General features: G+C 39.8%; 2 protein-coding genes across 2 annotated transcripts; one reads left to right on the top strand and one right to left on the bottom strand.

Moving 5' to 3' along the window:
- Positions 1-211: 211 nt before the first annotated feature.
- Positions 212-2,906, bottom strand: LOC145457356 (apolipoprotein D-like). Its single transcript, XM_080335552.1, has 5 exons — positions 2,684-2,906; positions 2,487-2,611; positions 911-1,002; positions 733-834; positions 212-469 (listed from the first exon to the last, which is right to left on the bottom strand). The coding sequence occupies exons 1-5, from the start codon at positions 2,807-2,809 to the stop codon at positions 312-314; spliced, it is 603 nt and encodes a 200-aa protein (XP_080191678.1). The 5' UTR covers positions 2,810-2,906; the 3' UTR covers positions 212-311.
- A 7,696-nt stretch (positions 2,907-10,602) lies between these two features.
- Positions 10,603-11,713, top strand: LOC145457189 (uncharacterized). Its single transcript, XM_080335366.1, has 4 exons — positions 10,603-10,921; positions 10,987-11,096; positions 11,300-11,498; positions 11,567-11,713. The coding sequence occupies exons 1-4, from the start codon at positions 10,723-10,725 to the stop codon at positions 11,575-11,577; spliced, it is 519 nt and encodes a 172-aa protein (XP_080191492.1). The 5' UTR covers positions 10,603-10,722; the 3' UTR covers positions 11,578-11,713.
- Positions 11,714-21,504: the final 9,791 nt, after the last annotated feature.

Genomic DNA, 21,504 nt, shown 5'->3' with positions numbered 1-21,504 from the left:
TCTGTTCGAGAATGATTACTGATTACACTGATTTGTGATTATGATTACCTACATCAGAAATTATGTCAGACGTAGCTGACTTCGCGCGGCACCCATCCCTAACTGAAACTATTCACAAATCCATGACACCACGCCTGATACCATCTTGTAAGGCATGAAATTTACCTCTTACGTCTCTATCGACCGTCCAGCTACCGTAAAATGAGATGAATTCACAACAAAATGATGGCGTTTTATTGTAAAATAAAGTTTATCAGCACTCACTTCTCTATAGAAACCAACACAACACATATCGAAAAGTACAGTAATCATTACACCATGTCATAGGCAGAGCAATCTGCCTGATTAACTTCCATCAGTCTATCCGTGTCGATTCCGTACACTCTCAGGTACATTCCGAACAGTTTCATTTGCCAAAATGATATGCTTCGTGATCTGGACATGATCCATGCGTATTCTACGGTAGATGCTATAAAAGGATGTTGGGTATATTGATTGACTTTCCATGCGCTGCACGTGATGTATAGGTCTATTCAAGTTTGTCGTCTATGGAGTTGAAACACGGCACAAACAGTAACTTCGATTCATTATATTTGGAAGCAAGTTGTTTCCGACCGATTAATTACCCGTGTTTTATGCAGAAAAGTCGGTCACGAATTCCGTATACTTCAACCAACAAGGACGCTGCACCAATCTACATTCAGTGATATCTTAGGATTACCGAATACTTACTGGGTTGATAGTTTTCATCATACGTCTGAAAGCAGGAATATATCAACGCAAAATTTACGTAATCCGTCCCGAGCACCCAGAACGGCGTTGGCCACTGGATAGCTGTTATCATAGTGAAAGAGCTGTATGTAGATTCGTAGATATCAATGCATATTTTTTATATGCTTCATTTGCATACCTGGCTTTGTGAAGAATAAATTCATTTTCGAAGCGACGTTTTCTTCCGTAGGTACTACGTAGCTCAGAGCAAAATTCACCTCGTTCTTTTCGCTGCAAAATACGAGAGGTTGAATGTTGCAGCATTCGGTTGCACAATTGCACATAAAGGTTATGGGGTATCATCTGGCGTTGCATGATAGTTTAAGTTTACGGGCTCCGTGAGCAGATAATACACAAGAATTCCATAATCACATTAATGAAAATGGGGTGAATTATACAAGGAGATAGTACCGGTAGTGATTGCAGCTGCTTTCATCAACTGTAGGTAGAACTAAAATAGAATGTACTGATGTAATTGAGGGTGGAACTCGGTAAACCACATTACATCTATATAGTTGCACATCAGTATAATGCAACGCAGATAGTCAACAATAAACAACCGCAAACGCGCCGAGCTGTCGACTACTGCCAAAGCTATTGAGTAAATGACTCAAAAGTGATAATTGTCGCGCGGAGCAAAGCCAAATCAAATCAAATAAACCAAGTAGAGGAAGTTAGCCTAGTAAACATCTAGCACAGCTGTAACTGAGATAATTTACAACGTTAGAATAGCGACAAAAGGAACAACGTGGTGACAAAGTAACAACGACGAAGTGACGTAAAAGTAGGGTTGCATTTAAAACTAACAATTTTAAACAAAGGCTTTTAAAAAAACTGTGATTTTTAAGTTGTAAAATGATGCCGCAATTGTGGAAATACTTTCCAAAAACATGTTGCATTAGCCTACGGACAATTACCATCCGATATAGCCGACGTATGTCGATATGGGATGGTTGGAACCCTAAAAATAGTCGGTTCAACAGCTAAAGTACGTAGATATTTCGCCAAAGGAGCTATATTTACCCTATATTTTCAATTGTCAATGTCAATCCACTGCGACGTCACAATTGAATATTCGTGACATCATGACTTTAAAAAAATAAGGTTTTAAACAAGGGCTTTGTTTCAAACATGTTTTTTTAAATTGATTTTTGTTTTAAATGAAACCCTACGTAAAAGGCTTTAGTAAAAACAGAATGTCATAATATCTGGAAACGACGAACTAGAAATCGTCAGCAGTAATTTTAATTTTAGGTGGTGTTTTACAATTATTGTTAATGTGACAAAATTTGACTCACCTTGAAAATGAAAATACCATTATTTTCAATTGATTTTCACAGATCCCTAAAAACTAATCCTCGGATCCCCAAAGGGTCAATTGACCATAGTTTAAGAGCCCTGGTTTAAGCCCTACTGCTACGATATTGAGTACAAAGGGCCTTCTCGACGTAATAGCTTCATGCATGTGTTCAATTCAGTACTTATTAGCATGGGAATGTCAATCTGTTCTCAACCAACTACGTGATGTTCCTGAATGAGTGTGTCGGCCGTGGCCGCTTCCATGCCTATAATCGAAAAAACGGGAATGCTCTCTCAACGACGGACGACTACTGGATGAATTGTTATCATCGGAATATGTGCACTTGCACAGTGTGTACATATCATGCAAACCGATGAAATAGATATTCCGAAGTTCATTTGAGATGTAGACTTACGTTATCTGTTCCCATCGAATAGACGCATTCCCGTGCATATCAGGCTCCGAAAATGTCAATCGAATGCATTTTCCGAATTCCCATTCATTTGGTAAAATGCTTATTTCGTTCCAGACTCCCGCCATCTGAATGCGTAAATAAAATTAGTCAACACTATGGATGTACGGTGTACACTGTACAGTCAAGAATATCCTTACCTTCTCCAACGAGAAGGTTGATTTTACACGAATAGTTGGGCATTCTCTTATAGCCTCCGTCGAAATTATACAATAGTTGAATAGCAGTGCCATTGCATAAATAACTTGTCGCACAACCATCTTCATTTTATACAGATGGTAACCAATCCGAACGCAATATGAGAAGTGCCTGTTAGTAGACCTTCCAATAGGCCTATGCTACATATATAGTGATATTGAAACAAATTGCAAGAATTTATATAAGATGTTGTTCAAATAATGGCAACAATGCTTTTTTCTCCAACCATCAGATAACGATAACGATCTTGCCTTCTTGGTAATTATCTTTGATAGAACTGCATATCACATTTCTCTTGTTATGTCTAAGGACACGGGGTTGCGTTAAAGAGTATCGCTCTTTGAATAGATCAACTTAATTGCAGTATATTTGCTGCATATGCTTATGAAAACAACGTTAAGAAAAATTTATGGTCGGATGAATTGCTTCATCGTATCACCAGCACGGGGAAGGTCATCACTTCGGCTAAACTCCCGATTCACCAGCATTTTTACGATAATATGTGGTTTTGACTGAAAAAAGGTCATCACTTTCACTAGACTCCGGTTCTACTCGATTTTTTACGAAACTCCGACGTTCGCCGCGTCTGGGTGGAGTTTTTGATCTCATTTTTATTATTTTTTCCAGAAAAAGCGGACAAATTCCCAAAAAAAGAGGAAATTTGGGCGTCCTCCGTAGACACTTTCAATTTATAGAAAAAAGATGACAAATTATCTTTATAGAGGACGTCTGGTAACCCTAACCAACAACAATATGTTCAGAGTCGGACACCGCGGTTTGCCTATTTTCTTATACGCAGGCAATGTAAACAATGATAGAAAATCCTCGAAGCGACCAATTTAATTTTATAAAGACGACAGAAAACGCAAAAACTATCTCAAAGGTCACAGGACGGGTATTAGTCGAATGTACAATTGTACATGCCCATTGCCCTTCTAATCTGCGTACCATTCGCAACAACTATATATCGCTGTGATCAAAGTGATGATGGGACATCACTTGGCGTGCACTAACTTATCTTTCGCCAGTCGGCAAGTGGCGCAATTTGTACAGTCAGTGCTTTATGGCTTTGGTGCGTACGTAAATATGACATATAATTGGGTAGGCTATATCATTCAAATGAGCATATAATTTCGACCCTTGATACCCCCATATTGTGCTAATGATCCTAGCTCGTGGCACTTCGATTCGCCGGGGGAGGGGGGGGGGGTACCCAATACTAATTTAAAAGACGCTATAGCCGAAGTTATGACAACATGTAAGACCAAGCACTTGGGTTCTGGCTTGCAATTCCACTGAAAATCAAATTTACCATTACACAAAATTGCGCGATAAAGAAATGAAATATTACGGTTAAGAAGATCGAATTTTAGAAACTGCTTGAAAACTACCGCGCTTTGTGGTAGGCCTTTTCATGGTGTTTGTCGACTACTACGGTCATTTACACCATGCCAATTTTCATAATTTTATATTCCGTTACTGTCGACTAGCACGGCCCACTTTTAGGCTTTTTATAAGACACCGCTTAGCGCATACACGGATGAGATGGCGAGGAGGAACTTATAGATAAACCTCCAACACTTAGGTAGGAATTCTGGAGGCGACGTCGGTCGGACTCGAACCCGCAACCCATTAGTGCTGTAGCCGTGGATCATGCCACTGTACTATCTCTCCACCGGCGGATGAGTGATGAGTTGGGCGATCTTGACCTAAAAACGGAAGATTTCGACCTAAAAAATCAAAATTGTGACATTTTTTACCTTAAAAAACATAATTTTGACAAATTTTTGACCTCACGTATACAAATTAGGTGTTTTCGCACATAATGTTAAAATTGTCCTACTTATCTTCATTTCTGGTTGGAACTGACTGTCCTTACGAAGTAGTTTGGCCTGAAAACATTTTTTTGACTTAAAAACTGACATAATTTTAAAAGAAAAAAAAAATGAATTTTAACGAAATATAGCCCTATGCAGAATTCCAGTATAGTTACATCACGTTATGGTAGAAATAATTAAAATTTGTTGTAGTACAACGAAAGAGACTTTACCAAATTCTCGGGTAGAAACTATCTGTCCTTACTAAGTACCTTGCTGAGAATGGAGAAAGAAGGTTCAACAGCAGGAGATGTTGACTGACAACACTGAAGTTGTGCGTACACTGCTGGCGACACACCGTGTTGCTTCATTCTGACAATGTTGTCTACCTATACAATGCCCAAGCAGTCTTGCTTCAGTTAGAATATTGCGGTACGTTGAGCATAACGCCATGCCAACATATTTGTTTCATTTGACCGTTTGTGATTCACAATGAGCATACAATGGATTGTCTACAACGGTAGGCTTATAAAGTAGGCTACAAACAGCAAAATGTCAAATGATAAGTTCACCGACAGTGCAAAATCTACGATACAAATGAAATGCAGGTTGCAAAAAAATTTGACTTTGTAAATAATTTTGACAATATTTTGACCTAACGCTACAATTTTGACTATTTTGACATGTCAAAAAATTCGCCCCAGTGATGAGTGATTGACATTATTATTTAAACTGTTTTGACCGCATCATTCCCTCAGTCACGGAATAAGTAGGCCTACGTATGATAAAGACATTCGGTTTGAGTAGTAAGTATCGTGTATACATTCACCCAGGAGTTGCCTTCAGATCGGGACATATAAACCAGAAGAATTCTAAAAAAAAATATTTGAAATTTCAAATCATGGGCTTCGAAAAATAGTCAAGACGAGTGGCGTCCGGCTCGCGACTCGCACTCTGCACATCCTGGCATGAATTTGACAATATGAATACATATATAATTTCCTGTGATGTCAAAGATCTGTACCCCTTAGCCTAGATCGAGATCTAGCTAGAACAGTGGTTCTTCACCGGTGAACCATGGAACATTAGGGGATGATTGGAAGTCAAGACAAATACCCAACTCATACATATGATTTGTGATTATGCACCTGTGATTATGCCATCATTGGTTCCAGGTATAGGTAAGATCAGAAGTCGAATTGTGACTGATGTGGCGGTTCGTCCTATGCAGTGTCGTACGTGGGGTAGGCTGTAGTTCGATAACCATGTCCTTCTGAAATGCCAATTCCATCTCCAATACATTATTTATAAGCTCATTTGTAATTGAGCAATTGGTATCACGATGACACTTTCCAAGATAAAGTATTGTATTTCTGAGCTGGTATATGAAAGTGAACGGCAGAAGTCACAACGGTTATTTGCAATAAATATTTATTATATTGTTTTCGTTTTGTGTGAAAAATATAATGTAATGGCTTTGTTCTTTTAACACTCTGTTGATGCATTTTGTGTACCAGTAATCTGTTATAATGTACTAGATCAGAGGTCTCAAACTCAAATGTGCTCGCGGGCCAGTTTTCCCGTTTTGACGACGCCGCGGGCCGCAGCACTTGGGTGGGTATTCTATGTCTTTCCAAGTAGGCCTTATTTGATGGGAATGAATTGTCCTGTTGAAAGTGAGCCGATCCAGCAGACTGACAGTAAACACATATCGTCAAAACGTGATTTACTCTTGTATCAATTTAGGCCTGGCACGAAGAAAATCATCACATTTATAACTATTTGAATAGAATTGTTGTTGTACTTGATATAGTATATATTACCGTAATTATAAGATATAGACACCATATGGGCGGACAAATGTATGATGTCATCATAAAAGCTATCGGGTTATAATTTTGCAGCTACTATGAATATTTTGAATTTAACAGATTGATAATAGAGACTGATCTGATATCAAACATTTTTAGCTTGAGCATTGTAATTCCAATCCAGGATTCGGGTGTACTTCTGATATGTAGGCTATTAATCTCATGGGCAAATATCTTCAAATACAGGAGCAGCAAAAAATACAAATATAATATAAATATATTAATGAATGTGTCTTAGTGATTGAAATGTCGGAACACTGAACGGCCCATTGTTTTTACATCGTCGGAGCGTACCACCATCGGTAATCGGTACCTTGAAGTGGCCTTGATAACTATGGTTTAGCGACCAAAGATGTAACTAACAGATCGCCCATGGTTGCCATAACTACTTGCTTAGTTAGCGATATACCAAGCTGCGACCTTCTGATCTATTAGTATTCCGCTGATACGCGATTAGTTTGTTGCGTCCATGGTTCTATTAAATTCACGGCATTCCGAGTCACTCTGAGTCAACTCAAGTCATTTTCATTTCGCCATCGAGTTAGCCATCGGTACCTTGAAGTGGCCTTGATAACTATGGTTTAGCGACCAAAGATGTAACTAACAGATCGCCCATGGTTGCCATAACTACTTGCTTAGTTAGCGATATACCAAGCTGCGACCTTCTGATCTATTAGTATTCCGCTGATACGCGATTAGTTTGTTGCGTCCATGGTTCTATTAACACTTTAGCTGCCAAGGCCTATTATGGAAATTGCCAGTAAACGCCAGCGAACAATGAATTTTCGACTAGTTGGATATTTGGCTGGAATCGGGCGTGCTGATAAGTGCAAACCTTGCGCAACATCTGAAAAAAAAATTTTTTTTCAACATCAAGGAATTATAAAAATAATTCAATTTTTTTGCTGCTCATTTTATGAAAAGCCACCTAGTGGTCAAACCAAAAAAAGGTTGACCTATTGTATGCAAATGTGATTTAAAAAAAATACTTCCGGCAATGAAAATGGGGGTTTATGACAACAAGCCTATTCAGTAGCCTCGGATACAGCCGTAATCCGGGGATAAAACCAATTCCGGACTTTACTGTACTCATTTCAAAAATATCCTAAATATAGGATCGCTGGCAGTTTATGGGATTGAGTAAAATCCTATATTTAGGATTGTTGGCAGTCAAAGTGTTAAATTCACGGCATTCCGAGTCACTCTGAGTCAACTCAAGTCATTTTCATTTTGCCATCGAGTTAGCCATCGGTACCTTGAAGTGGCCTTGATAACTATGGTTTAGCGACCAAAGATGTAACTAACAGATCGCCCATGGTTGCCATAACTATACTTGCTTAGTTAGCGATATACCAAGCTGCGACCTTCTGATCTATTAGTATTCCGCTGATACGCGATTAGTTTGTTGCGTCCATGGTTCTATTAAATTCACGGCATTCCGAGTCACTCTGAGTCAACTCAAGTCATTTTCATTTTGCCATCGAGTTAGCCCGATTCTCAGTAATTCTTAGTAAGGTCGCGTCCAATTCCAACTCACAAATTTCAGTCACGAATCGTCTAACGGTCAGGTTTTGTCATCATGAATTTGAAATGTGGCGAAATAGTGAATCTTCCCCTGCATGGTAGCGTTTGCAATAGATGTGATAGTGAAGTTTGATGAATAGTTTCAGGCTTTCGGAGCAATTTAAGAGGGAATTTCGACTTTATAACCTGAAAAGATATATGTGACACTTATATATTGTCAAATTATTAAAAATCTAAAATGTCGTCGCGGGCCACACAAAATGCTCTGGCGGGCCGCGTGTTTGAGACCTCTGTACTAGATGTAGAAAGATGTGTATTGAGGTCGATTTTTGTTTTTATGACTCGGCGAATAGTTTGGAATGCGCAAGGGCTTGCAGAATATGCCTGCGTGAGAGTTCCGCAGCTTAGCAAAGGTTAAGAACCACTGAGCAGTGTTGCCAGGTTATTTTACAACAACAAGCAAAAATATCTGAAAAACAAGCCCAAAACAAGCGAATTTTTGGCCGAGACAAGCCCAAAAACAAGCCACAATTTTCATAATGCAAAACATGATAGCTGGCTATTTACAATACAATTAATTCAGATACAGGCCTAACATGTCCATCTGTCCACCTGTCCATCTTCCACAGTGTCCTGATACATGCTTTCATTAAACCGCCCAGCAAGCATTCCGTAGGTTTGAAATCGGTACAGCAAACATTTTGCCGTCTCATGCCATATCGCACATGCAATATTCCAGCAAGTGTTTTGTTGGTCATGCGATTTTGGAGCTTTGATTTGATGATGTTGACTTGGGAGAAAGCTCGCTCAACATCTGCATTGCTCAAAGGCAATGATAAGATTGCCAAAGCAAATAATGACAGCTCTTCAAAAGCACGCTCACCACTTGCATCTTTGTACTGATAAGCTTTTTGCCATAGCTGTTCTGCTGTAGTATGGCCATCAATATTCCACTGTATCAAATTCATCATTCTGTATTGGGTGCGTAGCAGCCCTAGATCACCCTTGTAGAGCTTAACAAGTGCCAAGCTAGAAACGGGTTGCTTTACTTGGGACAACACAGCAAACAGGGCTGAAAGATGACAGTGATCTCCAAAGTCGTATATTTTCAGGCAGCCTGAGAAGTATTTGTTTCGCACCCTCAACCAAAAATCCCAAGCAACGATTTTTTACCTCGTGAATTACTGTGTCATTCAGCATTAAGTCTTGAATAGAGGAGGTGAACAATGCACCAAAATCAACTGCTGCCAATGGTAGGAAAAGTGATGTATCATTTAGATTCAAGGAAACAATGCCCTCTTCAGATGGTGGTATGTTACGAAGGTATCACAAACCTTGACACCAACGAGCGAAAGAATAGTAACAGATCATCCTGTATTTTTAGATGATCTCCAGATTCGGACTGAAAAAGCTTGTTGATTTTGTTGAATTGTTGCAAGATTGGTGTCAAAAACTGCAAATACAACTTGTTAACAGGCCATGGCCATGGCTCAAGGGTAGAGCTGCATGTCACACACACACACTACGACTGGAAAGTGGAAAAACATTTGAAAATATCGTAATAATTTTATTAATTATTTAAAAAAAACAAGCCCAAAACAAGCAAATTAAAAAATCAAACAAGCAACCCGCGACTCTTGAAAATAAAACGCGAATCGCGAAAACGACAAGCCCAAATTCGCGGGAAAACCGCGAGGTTGGCAACTAGGGCTGGGCAAAATCGAGTACCTGAGTGATTCGATTCTGAATCACGTAATATGCTTCGAGTCGAGTCGAGTAATCGAGTATCACTCATTATGACGTCACAAAACATAATGCCTGTTATCCGCCACATTAAGGATACTTTGGTATTTTTCGACCGTACCGAGTTCCTTGCACTTCTTGACAATCTTGTGCGATAATCATGACTTCGGAAATGTGTTTTTCCAGTAACGTTCGTTGCTTTGTAGTTTGTACTATGTCTGGTATGCTGCGACACGGCCAATCAAGGTTTCCAGGCTTTCTCGGTGGAAAATAGTATCAAAGCTATAATTCTCGTTGATAAATTAACTGTCAGTTGCGAGGAGTGTATAATTTCAGTACTCGAAAAAATCGTATTTTACTACTCGACTCGAATCATTAAAATTGATACTCGATTCAGATTCGAGTACTCGAATCATTGTGCCCAGCCCTATTGGCAACACTGCCACTGAGCTAGAAGCTTGTCTTATATCTACATCGTGTTTATGACGTCATAAGTTCTTATTACGTATATGATAATGATCTTTCCAAACGTAACACGGTTCTGGACTTCTGATGATAGGATCTAGGAAGCAGGCGACAGTAGTGCAGTTGAGTTGTGTTATGATTTTTTCTACAATGTTTGTAAGGATTACCTGACTAGCACCTAAGTCTCCGCCCCATCGCGCTACACAGGTAGGTAATGGATCAGTATGCGTACCGGTACCATTTATAGATCCGTTTGGGCTTCTGGGACTAGCTTTCACTCACTGGATTCAGACATTTCGAAATTCTGCTCTGGATTGTGGGACAAATTTTCATAGGTTTGTCAGCTAAATCAATTTTTTCGAGGCGTCTTCGCATATGCTCAAAGTCTGAGTTTTAAGTCGGTTGGTATGCCCATCATATGGAAAAATGTAGAATAATCAATGTTTTAATACTGCCGGAGTGTGTTCTTCGGAAGCTGCCTCTAATGCGCGTTTATAGCGCATGGTGCATTTCGTTATCTAAAATTCCGAGAGCTTTCCTCAGGTTTTATATTACCTAATAATGGCGTTACTATTTCTTGCGAAAACCTGCTTTATCCTGTTCCTCACTAAAGCCGTTTTGTCCACTGATCTACTTTGCTACCAATGTTCTGACCAGCGGAGTGATGCTCTTTGTAATACTGCAAATCCACAAAACTGCTCTAGCTTGTCAAGGAATACGAATGATCAAATGACAAGATGCAGAACTACAACAAAAATCGGTCAGCTCATTTTTTACTGCAGTGTGTAAAGTAAATGTGTCAGGTCATATGATATATCCAAACAGGTAGACTGGTGAGCAAAGGGTGTGCTACAAGCAGTGATTGTGTATCAATGACAGTGCCCGTAGGCGACGTGGGAACCCGCTGTTGTCGTGTTTCCATGTGCAATGAAAATGTAAGTAACCCTTTCAAAAATTTGGAATTTGATAAAACGAATTCAGATTAAGGCTTGATAGTGAACATAGACTGTATTTTTGTATTTTGCACTCTAGGTATAATTGGTGCACTGTGGATTGGGGCAAGGAATGCGTACTGTGCAATAACTCTCGTGGCAGGAAGTATGACTGACTTCGAATGTAAACTTGCTTTGAATTCCAGACGACATGGCCTTCGGATGATAATCTTGTATTGAAGTCACTGGAGGCTTCCATTGGCATGCGGCCCGCTGCGTATATTACGGAAATTGCTATTTATCAAGCGGTGTACACCATATTGTATGCTCTCGCCGTGGGTTACATCTTGAGTTCACTGCGAAGAAATCGCATTTCCTCTCACACTGTAACCAGTAAACCCGAACGTAAGTTCTCATTATTTCATTGCAGAAGGCCTACAGCCCTACACGATTAAGATTGTTTCCTTTTTTAGCGGAAGTATGAAGGAATCGTTATGAGCGGATGCAAATCTAGTGTGACAACTATATGCTCCGCACTTCTGAAAGATGCGGCGGGAAAGTTGATTTGTTAGTACATTTTGTGTTGAAATATACTGAGCTGGTAGGGGATCTATTACAAATGATATGTAGTAGCATGGTAGGACCGCTGGTCGCCGTCAGGCCGTAGCAGTTTTGAGCAAGGTATAATAGCCTGGTCATTGGTCAAGTATGTGGTGCTGGGGGCTACGTATCATAAACGACTACTCTGTGATTGAACGCAACTTAAATGCGATGTATGGAGGTTTGCCTTACACACCAAAGATTAGCGTGAAACGATTTAATGATAGTAAGAGAGAGGGTCAATATTTTTCATCCAACCGACATAAGTGTCAATCAGACTTCATCACTGAATGGTGATACAGCAGTGGCGGCTCGTCCTATAGGGCAACTGGGGCATTGCCCCACCTAAAATTCTGTTCAATCACAATTTAACCATTTATAGACGCACAGCGCTCAATATATATCGAGATCACAGCGAAACCCGCGTTCTTCTTGTGCTTTCGCTTGCAAATGTCCATACATAGCGAAGTCTCCGCGAAAATCGAATTCTCTTCTGTGTTTTCGCTTTGTGAATGCCTAGCCGGGGCTTGCCCCGGTAGCGCTCATAACAAGCTTTCACTATCTATTCTCTCAAAGCTGCGCACAATTAAGAAACGTTGCTTTACTCTCTCCTATTCGTAAAATGGCCGAGCAACCGGGGCAAATATGCTTGCTCGCCCCTAAGGTGTGATGTAACAATCGTATCTATATCTGAACTCGGATACCGTGATATGCGTTGAGTCGACCGTTGCTGGTACAGGTCGATTTTGATGGTGTTTCACACCATGATAATTCTTGAAACTTGGTATGTCATGTCGTGATGGTGGTATTTAACACTGTCCTAAGTTTCAGGGTTTCTACTCAAAGTTTAGGGTAGTAATTCCGTTTCCAAAGTCGAGTGTGTGCTGATCGGTCATGTATCGCAAACATATTTCACGCAAAGCCGGTATTGGTCTCCATTGATTTTAACGATGCTCCTTAGCTAGATCCGTCATGAACATTTACATGGTATGTCTTGATTTTAGTATCGAACGCTGTGCCAAGTCTCAAGGTTGACACTCTATGATTAGGGCAGCAATTTCGTTAAGTTCGAGTATGGTAGAGATGTGCGCTGATCTGACACTTAGCCTACCTAACGCATTGCGGATTTCACGCAAAAGCCGGTGTATCTGTGTTCCATACTGAGATAGGTGATGAGATGATGATATCATGAAACAGTTTACTAACATCCTCGGTTTGCATTCAAATATTTAGTTTTATTTTATATTCTCCAATGTCAATTTCACCGTGGAATGGTGGCCTTCGGGCCATTTGCTCACAATTACAACCCCTGTCAAGCGCGATAGCTGTTTCGTTTTCGATGGCGGCTAACAGCTGATCGCTTGATCAGCCGATTCCTCAGTAAATATTACGCAAAATTCGGCGTTGATCTGTTCGTATTAATTTTGACAGTGTACCATACCGAAAACGGTCATGAGGCTATACTTCTCGATGATTTCATGTAACAGTGTACCAAGTTTTCGGCTTTCATCCACGTATTTATTCGGTAATATATTTTCCGAAGGCGATTTTGCAGCAGACATATAGACACTATAGACCGTAAGCCGTATGTGTCGTGTGACAGTCTCCAGCCTCAAGGCCAGAATCTCCCAAGCCGTACCGGGACCGAATTTCCGAGGCTGCTATCCGTAGTTCTTCAGAATGATGTTTTGGATTCAATATGACATTTCCTTGTTCCATCTATGAGATAACAATTGCGTATGTGTCCGAACTCGTTGACCTTTCCAGTTAGGCATACGCAATCTCTCGATTTATAGTCATTTCCATTTCTGCAGATAAGTAGTCAGGTCAAGTGCGAACATGAATCGTGTTGAATCTTTGCTCCGTACGCCGTTTAGCCAGCTGCCTTTAGAGCAAAAATTAGAGGTAAAGCGACTAGGTCCGTATCAGCCTAGAAATTGCCTATTGATCCAATCGTACGCCGGAGGAAAACGCACTCGTGCCTTAATCTTCCATGGATAACAGCTGGCTTTTTATAATGTTTTACGTTTATGGGTGCCACCGCTTTGATTGCCTATCCCCTGGTCGTAACGCATCAGGATCGTGTACCAAACACTTTCGGACGAGGGCAAATCGATTTGACTCGCTTTCGGGACGAGAATCCATATACAAATCGGGTCGGAGGCGCTGCAGCACTTTACAGAATTGCTGAGCATGGAACGATTAAAACACCACAAGGTGTCATGCGAATGCTCTTTGTAGGTAGTTGGTCTGTGTATTTTTGGTATAGTCTTACTCGGCGCTTGCGTAATCTCTACCACGAAATCATAACGCATGCTACTAAGGATAACCTGATGATTGATTCGTGGCATGGGAACGATTCTTAGTTCGCGTACATTTTGTAAAATAATCATTTGAATAAAAAACAATGAATAAAACATTTGTTACCGCACTTCAAGTCACGCCACCGGCAAACCTCTCGCGGCACCTACGTTAAAAATCATTGTTTACGGGAAATTCATGTGGCCATCATGAACGTTGAAAAACGCTACTGTGACGTCATATTGATAACAAGTCGCTTGCGGCCCTTGCCCCACCACCCGATATTGTCACGAGCCGCCACTGTGATACAGACAAGGAAAAAGGCATAAACAGTATTCAGTATCGGATGGAATGATCGATACGCCCTCTGATGTCAACTAGTCTGATCACACCCGCATCTACGAAGAACATACTGTATATATGGTTCGGATGATATTTAGAACTTAGCAACGTAAACATGTGACGTTATAGGTTCACGCTACAACTACATAACACCCGGGAAAGAGCAAGCATCTGCACTCATGTATGTTTGAGGTCGGATTAGTGGGAAAGGCTTCGAGTAATTTTGCGGGAAATCGCGGAACGGAAGAATAAAATCTACGGAAAGAGTATTTTTCGAATGGCATGTAAGAAAAACGCACGCAGACAGATAAATAATTTATCAAAATGGTGCTTGGGGAAAATAAGGATTCCCAGTTCTCCCTGGCGGCATAGATGTAACATGTAAGCATGCATTTATACTCTCCGACTCCTGAATACAATCTCCAAGTAGTCACGTATAGCAGCATTCAATCGAGCGGTGGTCGCGAATATCATACTTGTGAGGTATGAATTCCATTGGGGCGCAAAGTTTAATTAGAACTTTCGGTGTGAGTTGAAGGTCGGGGTCGCACATACGTCAGTGGCTCATATTGTCTTACGATTCAAATAAACTATCAGGGTTAATGCTTTGATTATCATGAGATCAATATGTGTACGGTCGCCGGATTCGCTGATGCGCGTGCAGTGTAGGGTGGTTTATCGATATTGGAACATCTTGAAGCACGATATTGCAGAGTCAGTTAATATGATTTATTATTCGAAACTGTTCAAGCAATCCTCTAATACTCTGATGTGGTTAAGAGAGAAGTTCTAGTTACTAGGGAATTCGAGACCAGACTTGGACAACTAGAAAATTTTCAGCGTTTCCAAATTAGATTAGAATTAGAGTGCTGGCATTTCGCTCTAATTTAGTGAAATTAGACAACTAGAATTATCTAGTTGTCCAAGTCTGTTCGAGACTGCAAGAACCCAGCTCAGTTACCGCTATTGAAGGTTATATGGGGGAAGGAGAGAGAATGATCTATATTATTCAATGCTTTCAACCTGTGGGATAGTACGCGCTTGAGCAAATGAAAATTGTGCATATTTTTCTACTTTTTCCGACTTAATATGATAATTAGGGCTGGGCACAATGATTCGAGTACTCGAATCTGAATCGAGTATTAATTTTAATGATTCGAGTCGAGTAGTAAAAGAGGATATTTTCGAGTACTGAAATTATACGCTCATCGCAACTGAAAGGTAATTTACTAGCGAGAATTATAGTTCTGGTACTATTTTCCACTGAGGAAGGCTTGAAACCTAGATTGGCCGTGTCGCAGCATACGAGACATAGTACAAAGCTACGAACGTTACTGGAAATAACACATTTTCGAAGTCCTGATCATCCCACAACATTGCCAAGAAGTACAATGACATCGGTATGGTCGAAAAAATACAAAAGTGTCTTTAATGTGACGGATAACAGGCATTATATTGGTTGTAGTGGCATAAAAGGTACATATTTGAACGTTGACACAGTACATTCTGTTGTGACGTCATAATGAGTGATACTCGAATACTCGACTCGACTCGAAGCGTAATACGTGATTCAGAATCGAATCACTCAGGTACTCGATTTTGCCCAGCCCTAATGATAATTAGTGCAGTGGCTCCCTTACTTCGGCGCATTATACGCACTAATATTATTACGTAGTCAAATGACTGGTTCGAAAGCGGGTGTAGAGAGAGAATTATTTTATTCGTCAACCATGAGATAGACTATATAGGCTATGTACACAATCATTCACGTCCATAGTAAATATTTTCATGTTTTCCTAACTAGGCCTATATTTTACACGGTATAGACTGGGAAACCCGATACGACCGAACTCTTCAAGGCCGGAGTCACCCAAGCATATTTGGCAGTATTAATATTGATATGAATCAATTTCTTCTCTCAGTCGAGTAGCACAGCGACGAGTAACGAAATAAACAAAAGACAGCAACACTAGTGAGGGACAGTTTTCTTTGTTGACTGTGTGATCAGAAAATGAAAATTTGACTCATGTACCCAGTGGTAATATTATTGTAGTATATATATATAAATGAAACAAAACAACACTAGTGGCAAACTACATTGAATAAGTCTACGAAACGCGGAAAAATGACGCAAATTAACTTTCCGCGTTATTTTCATCAACAATCATCATAATTCGCCATGGTTTTGAACCCCTTCGGTGAGCAGGGGCCTCCCAGACCTTTGGGTCATCAGAGGTGGTCAGTAACGAAGTACTTCTACTTTTTCGAAGTACTCAAGTAGTTTTACTCTACTTCTGGTACTTACTCAAGTAGATCTGATTTTCTCTACTTCTACTTCTACTTCGTAATATTTTGTGATCTACTTACTTACTTTTCGCTATTTTCAGTTTGTCAAGTAGAAGTAGTTTTATCCTATAAGCAGCAAGATAGCCTGAGGTAGGCCTATTTCGGGGCTGTTTTCACAAAGTACCAACATTTAATATTCATAAAAGTCAAGTAACGTCCAGAAATTTTGTTGCGCTTCGCGCACGGTAGTTATGGAGTGGCAAATATGTTTTCACGAAAGTATATCAGTGAATACAATTTAGGTACCGGATTGCTTGGTTCTGCTCACGCCACATTGTCGCCCATATCAAATATTTCATCACAGTAAATATGGGCACCATAACGTTTGAAACTACCGTTTCGCAATCTAGCAATTACCTATCATATCGTAATCTAGCAGCCCATGACCTGTCCTGCTAATCTGTAAAATCCGGTTTTTTTGATCGGTACGCACCCGTTTTAGCAGATCACATTTGAAGCTGTATGGACAAAAGACATGAAATATATTTTACGCTTTTTAGATGTGGTATTTGTATTTCACTTTCAATTCCGCGTATCATACTTTAAATTCTAATCACTTTCAGCTCTTTTGTCTGCAGAACATAGACATGTTGAAGCATAAAAGCAAGTGTAGTAATGCCTGTATTTTCCAAAAATAAAGCTACACTAAGTATAAATTTTACGATCCCCAATATTTGTGATTATATACTAATCGCGCAAAGTGTTAAAACCGTATCCGATACAACTTCTCCATATTGCTCTTCGCCTAAACTTGGAGCCTTATAATATGGGGTAGGGCGCCGTGCCATTGTATTCTCTAAAACGGGCTCTTCTAGTAAACAAAGCGTTAGTATCGAATTTTCATATCAATACTATAATTTGCATCTCATGATGCGAAAGAATGTCGAAAATTGATACCTCCTGGGATGTATCAATACGGATCAAACTCGTGCACCTTCCGCATATAGTTCTATTTTCAACTTGATAGTCCATGTGAACGAATTAGGACTGTTTTCAAAACTACTTACTTACTTGAGTAGATTTAAAGTCCGTCAATTCTACTTCTACTTCAAGCAGTTTTAGTTGGCTTATGGAAAAAGTACTTCTACTTGTACTTGAGTAGATTTTTTCGTCGCTACTTCTACTTCTACTTGAGTAGCTTTCTTGACTACTTTGACCACCTCTGTGGGTCATACTCGTAAAAATTCAATCGCGGAAAATACGCTTCATTTAGTATTGGGATAGAGGAGTCGGCTAGTTCTTTTACAGACCTTGTTATTTACGCTTCAGAAGTTCCACATTCCCACAACTTATTTATCCGAACACGGTTGTTATTTACTAGTTGACACCAAAAAATGTAAAAATAGCTGCCTTCTTGATAGGACATTTGATGACAGTACTCGTGTCATTGATAAACCGGTAGCCTACTATAGCTGGACATTAGAATAAAGTAGTATTATTATTATATCATTTTCTTATTGTGCAATGAATTTCGGTTAGTGTGTGTCATGAAATTTTTGCTACAAAAAACGTGCGAATGGTTCTCAAAAAGGTTGAAAAGCAGTGAATTCAACATGAACGACCGTTGACGTCGACTATTGTCCCATCACAAGCGCGTTAAACAAGTTCACTATGTCTCTGAAGCGGTTCTAAAATGTTAGTTAAAGAAAGAAATAATAGTATTTCTAGGTAACGGCTGTCACAGTGATTCTCAACCGGGCTTCATACGAACCCCAGGGGTTCGCTGAGCCAGTCTCATGGTTTCGCCGGAGATTAAGACACACACCAAACTTAAACCTATATGATTCGTGATGATAGACATCATTGGCTGCAGCAAGTTATACGCGCCACCTGGAGTCGCATTGTGACTATAGGGCTGGGCAAAATCGAGTACCTGAGTGATGCGATTCTGAATCACGTAAAATGCTTCGAGTCGAGTCGAGTAATCGAGTATCACTCATTATGACGTCATAGCAGAATATTATTTGTCAAAGTTCAAATATGTACCTTTTAACCGACCACAAAGAATATAATACCGGTTATCCGTCATATTAAGGATACTTTGGTATTTTTTTTCGACCATTCCGATTTCATTGCACATGGTGACAATATTGTGGGATGATCATGACTTCGGAAATGTGCTATTTCCAGTAACGTTCATAGCTTTGTACTTCATGTTTCGTATGCTACGATACGGCCAATCAAGGTTTCAAGGCTTCAACAGTGAAATTAGTATGAACTCGTTGATCGTTGATAAACTCCTCGTTGATAAATCAACTTTCAGTGGCGAGGAGCGTATAATTTCAGTACTCGAAAAAATCGTCTTTTACTACTCGACTCGAATCATTAAAATTAATACTCGATTCAGATTCGAGTACTCGAATCATTGTGCCCAGCCCTAATTGTGACTAAGACGGTGGTCGGCCAACGTCGTGTGCTGGGGTACGAAGTCTCAAACCTGTCGTTTGAACTGCGGATTCTATCTAAAAGAAATTTGAACTCATTTGCAATTAAGCGATTGGTTGTTTTGTTTCGGCAAAGCAATACAACGGCACTTTCCATGGTGAAGTCTCTAAAGGGAACAGTAGAAGTCATACTGATTTTTGGAGTAAATTTAAATTGTAATTTTTTAGTATTGCGTCCTTGTTTCACATTTGAATACTAATTATCAAGTGTTTATACACATTACACAATAGTATACTACAATATATCACGGATCATGGGGGCTCTAGTCTCGCTGCACCATAACTTGCAGACAATATAATCGGCAATAATACGCTGACTATATCGGCAATTGAAGACAGTTAAAAACCGCTAAAACAATGGCTGTTCCCTCTGTTTTGATCGTACTGGCGTCGACCCTGCGTATATGCGTTGTGAGGAATATAAAAGATTTGACTGTAAACGCGGATGTTGGAATTTGCATTATTATAGTTTTATATCGAGATTCGGGTTTCTCTCAAGGCCTGGGACCTTTTGAGTTAGAAGTGATACAACAGTGGGACCACAGATGTTTGAATTATATTTTCAATGCAACCTACATATAGCGGTTTTGCATTGGTTTTATCGCTTCTCTGAATTACTAGTTTTGGGTCCATTTTTCCATAAAAATCTGACCTCTGTATTCACATTTTTGCCTTCTCGGAATTGGGTGTCAATGTTCCTTGTTCCCAAGGTAATTAGAGCAAAACCACAACACCGCTGACCGATGGTTTTGATGTGGCCTATGAAATACTCTACATTTGCCATCGTGGAATAACGGGGGTATTTCCCAACATTGATTAAATGTGCTGGGTAATACACGCATTTTTCATCTATTCATAATGGTTCGCGAGCCGTAGGCTATGTTCCACACCCCTGTCGTATAGTAGTGCTGCATATGTGTAATGTCATTATTGTGGTCGATTTTTGTTCTTGTCACTCAGTGAAAATTTGGGTATATCCGACGGCCTGGCGATTAGCGTAAGGGTTCTCTATGTTAGTAAGAGTTGAGAACAACTGCTAGTAGCAAGCATATAAAATTGAAACTCAAACAACTCAAATTAGGGGGCAAGCTCGAATGGAGCCCAATATATAATGATATGGGTGCTTAAGACTAACGTTTTGGGGGTGACAAAGTACTGTTTCGGCCCTGCTTATTAGGTGAGGTTAAAGAGATATTTCCCTTTAACGATGATCTAGTCTTGTTAGTACATCTTCAGAATCTACAAAAAATCATCTAACACATTTAGTCAAGCTCATCTCAAAAATATTTTTGCATAACTTTTGACACTTCGAATCGATAAAGAGTAGAAATTTCCGTGTTTACCGAAGTCAGGTGGTTTATCTGGTACGTTGAGGTAAAGATTAAATTAACCATGTACCACGATGATACAGGGTTCGAATGCTACACAAAATTGTTTGGCAGGCGTTTCCCCAAGTGAGGATGGAACAATGCGAAGTAAATTTTCATATTTGCCATTGACTAATTTGCAAAGAGTGTTCTCTTACAATATACAATGATGATGCTGTAAGGCGCCTCGGAAAATAGATTATAGATATAGAGCATTCATATTATGGCAAGTGTCCTATTTGTTAAGCGAGGGGTCCATATCACTTTCGGAAATGTGCTGGTTTTCTATCATTTCGGTCAGCAGTGATTTCGCAGGCTTCAAATGTCGAGAGTGGCATTGCAATGCTACCGCGATTTGAAGTTGGAACTGAACTACAGACATAATGCACTCTGCGAAAGGTAATGCAATCGATATATCCTTGTCAAGCTTCCGAAGCGATGACTTGGTGGAACAAATTTTATTAGAAGTCCGACCTCGGTTAATTATGCAAATGCGGATAAGATTCCGTATTATTGGGCGATGACAGCTATCGATCGACAGACCACATAAATTACTTTCGCGGAGCAAGTTATTGCATCAGGAGTACCGACTTAGGATATCGAAGTGTGGGCTGCCTCACAAGTGGAATGATTTGAGTGCATAGACCCCAGAAAATCCTTGTCGTAACTTGTCAATATGTAAAATTACTTTATGGCTTTCTGTGTGACCGTACTATATGCCAGTTACCCTTATCATGCGAGATTACATATACAATACCATTTAAACAGCCCCACCGATGTCGCATTTATAGTTGTTACCGATAGCTAGCACCTTCACCCAAAACCCCGATATATTCAGCCGATATTCAAAAGATCATGCTTAAGGCACATTTCCGAATCTTCAGAGCATTTATTTGTACAGCTTACGCAGCAATAGCTATATGCATGGATATGAAATAAACTAAAAAGGTTACATCTGTAATCTATATGAAACATATCAATATTCCCTGACAGCAGTCTCATACTATAGTT

The sequence above is a fragment of the Botryllus schlosseri genome, chromosome 15 (genome assembly GCF_051294905.1).
Source record: "Botryllus schlosseri isolate E-star chromosome 15, Bs_hap1, whole genome shotgun sequence".
NCBI lineage: Eukaryota > Metazoa > Chordata > Ascidiacea > Stolidobranchia > Styelidae > Botryllus > Botryllus schlosseri.
Note: the sequence above shows the minus strand (reverse complement) of the source record. Positions and strands in the feature narration are given on the sequence as shown.

Bases quoted from the DNA above. Each gene is read 5' to 3' on its own strand.
- LOC145457356 (XM_080335552.1), bottom strand. From the start codon at position 2,809: ATGAAGATGGTTGTGCGACAAGTTATTTATGCAATGGCACTGCTATTC. The intron at 2,612-2,683 runs GTAAGGATATTC...TTACGCATTCAG, and splicing joins CAACCTTCTCGTTGGAGAAG to ATGGCGGGAGTCTGGAACGA. The intron at 835-910 runs GTATGCAAATGA...CTATGATAACAG, and splicing joins TTTATTCTTCACAAAGCCAG to CTATCCAGTGGCCAACGCCG.
- LOC145457189 (XM_080335366.1), top strand. From the start codon at position 10,723: ATGGCGTTACTATTTCTTGCGAAAACCTGCTTTATCCTGTTCCTCACT. The intron at 10,922-10,986 runs GTCAGCTCATTT...ATATCCAAACAG, and splicing joins CAGAACTACAACAAAAATCG to GTAGACTGGTGAGCAAAGGG. The intron at 11,097-11,299 runs GTAAGTAACCCT...TTTGAATTCCAG, and splicing joins TTTCCATGTGCAATGAAAAT to ACGACATGGCCTTCGGATGA.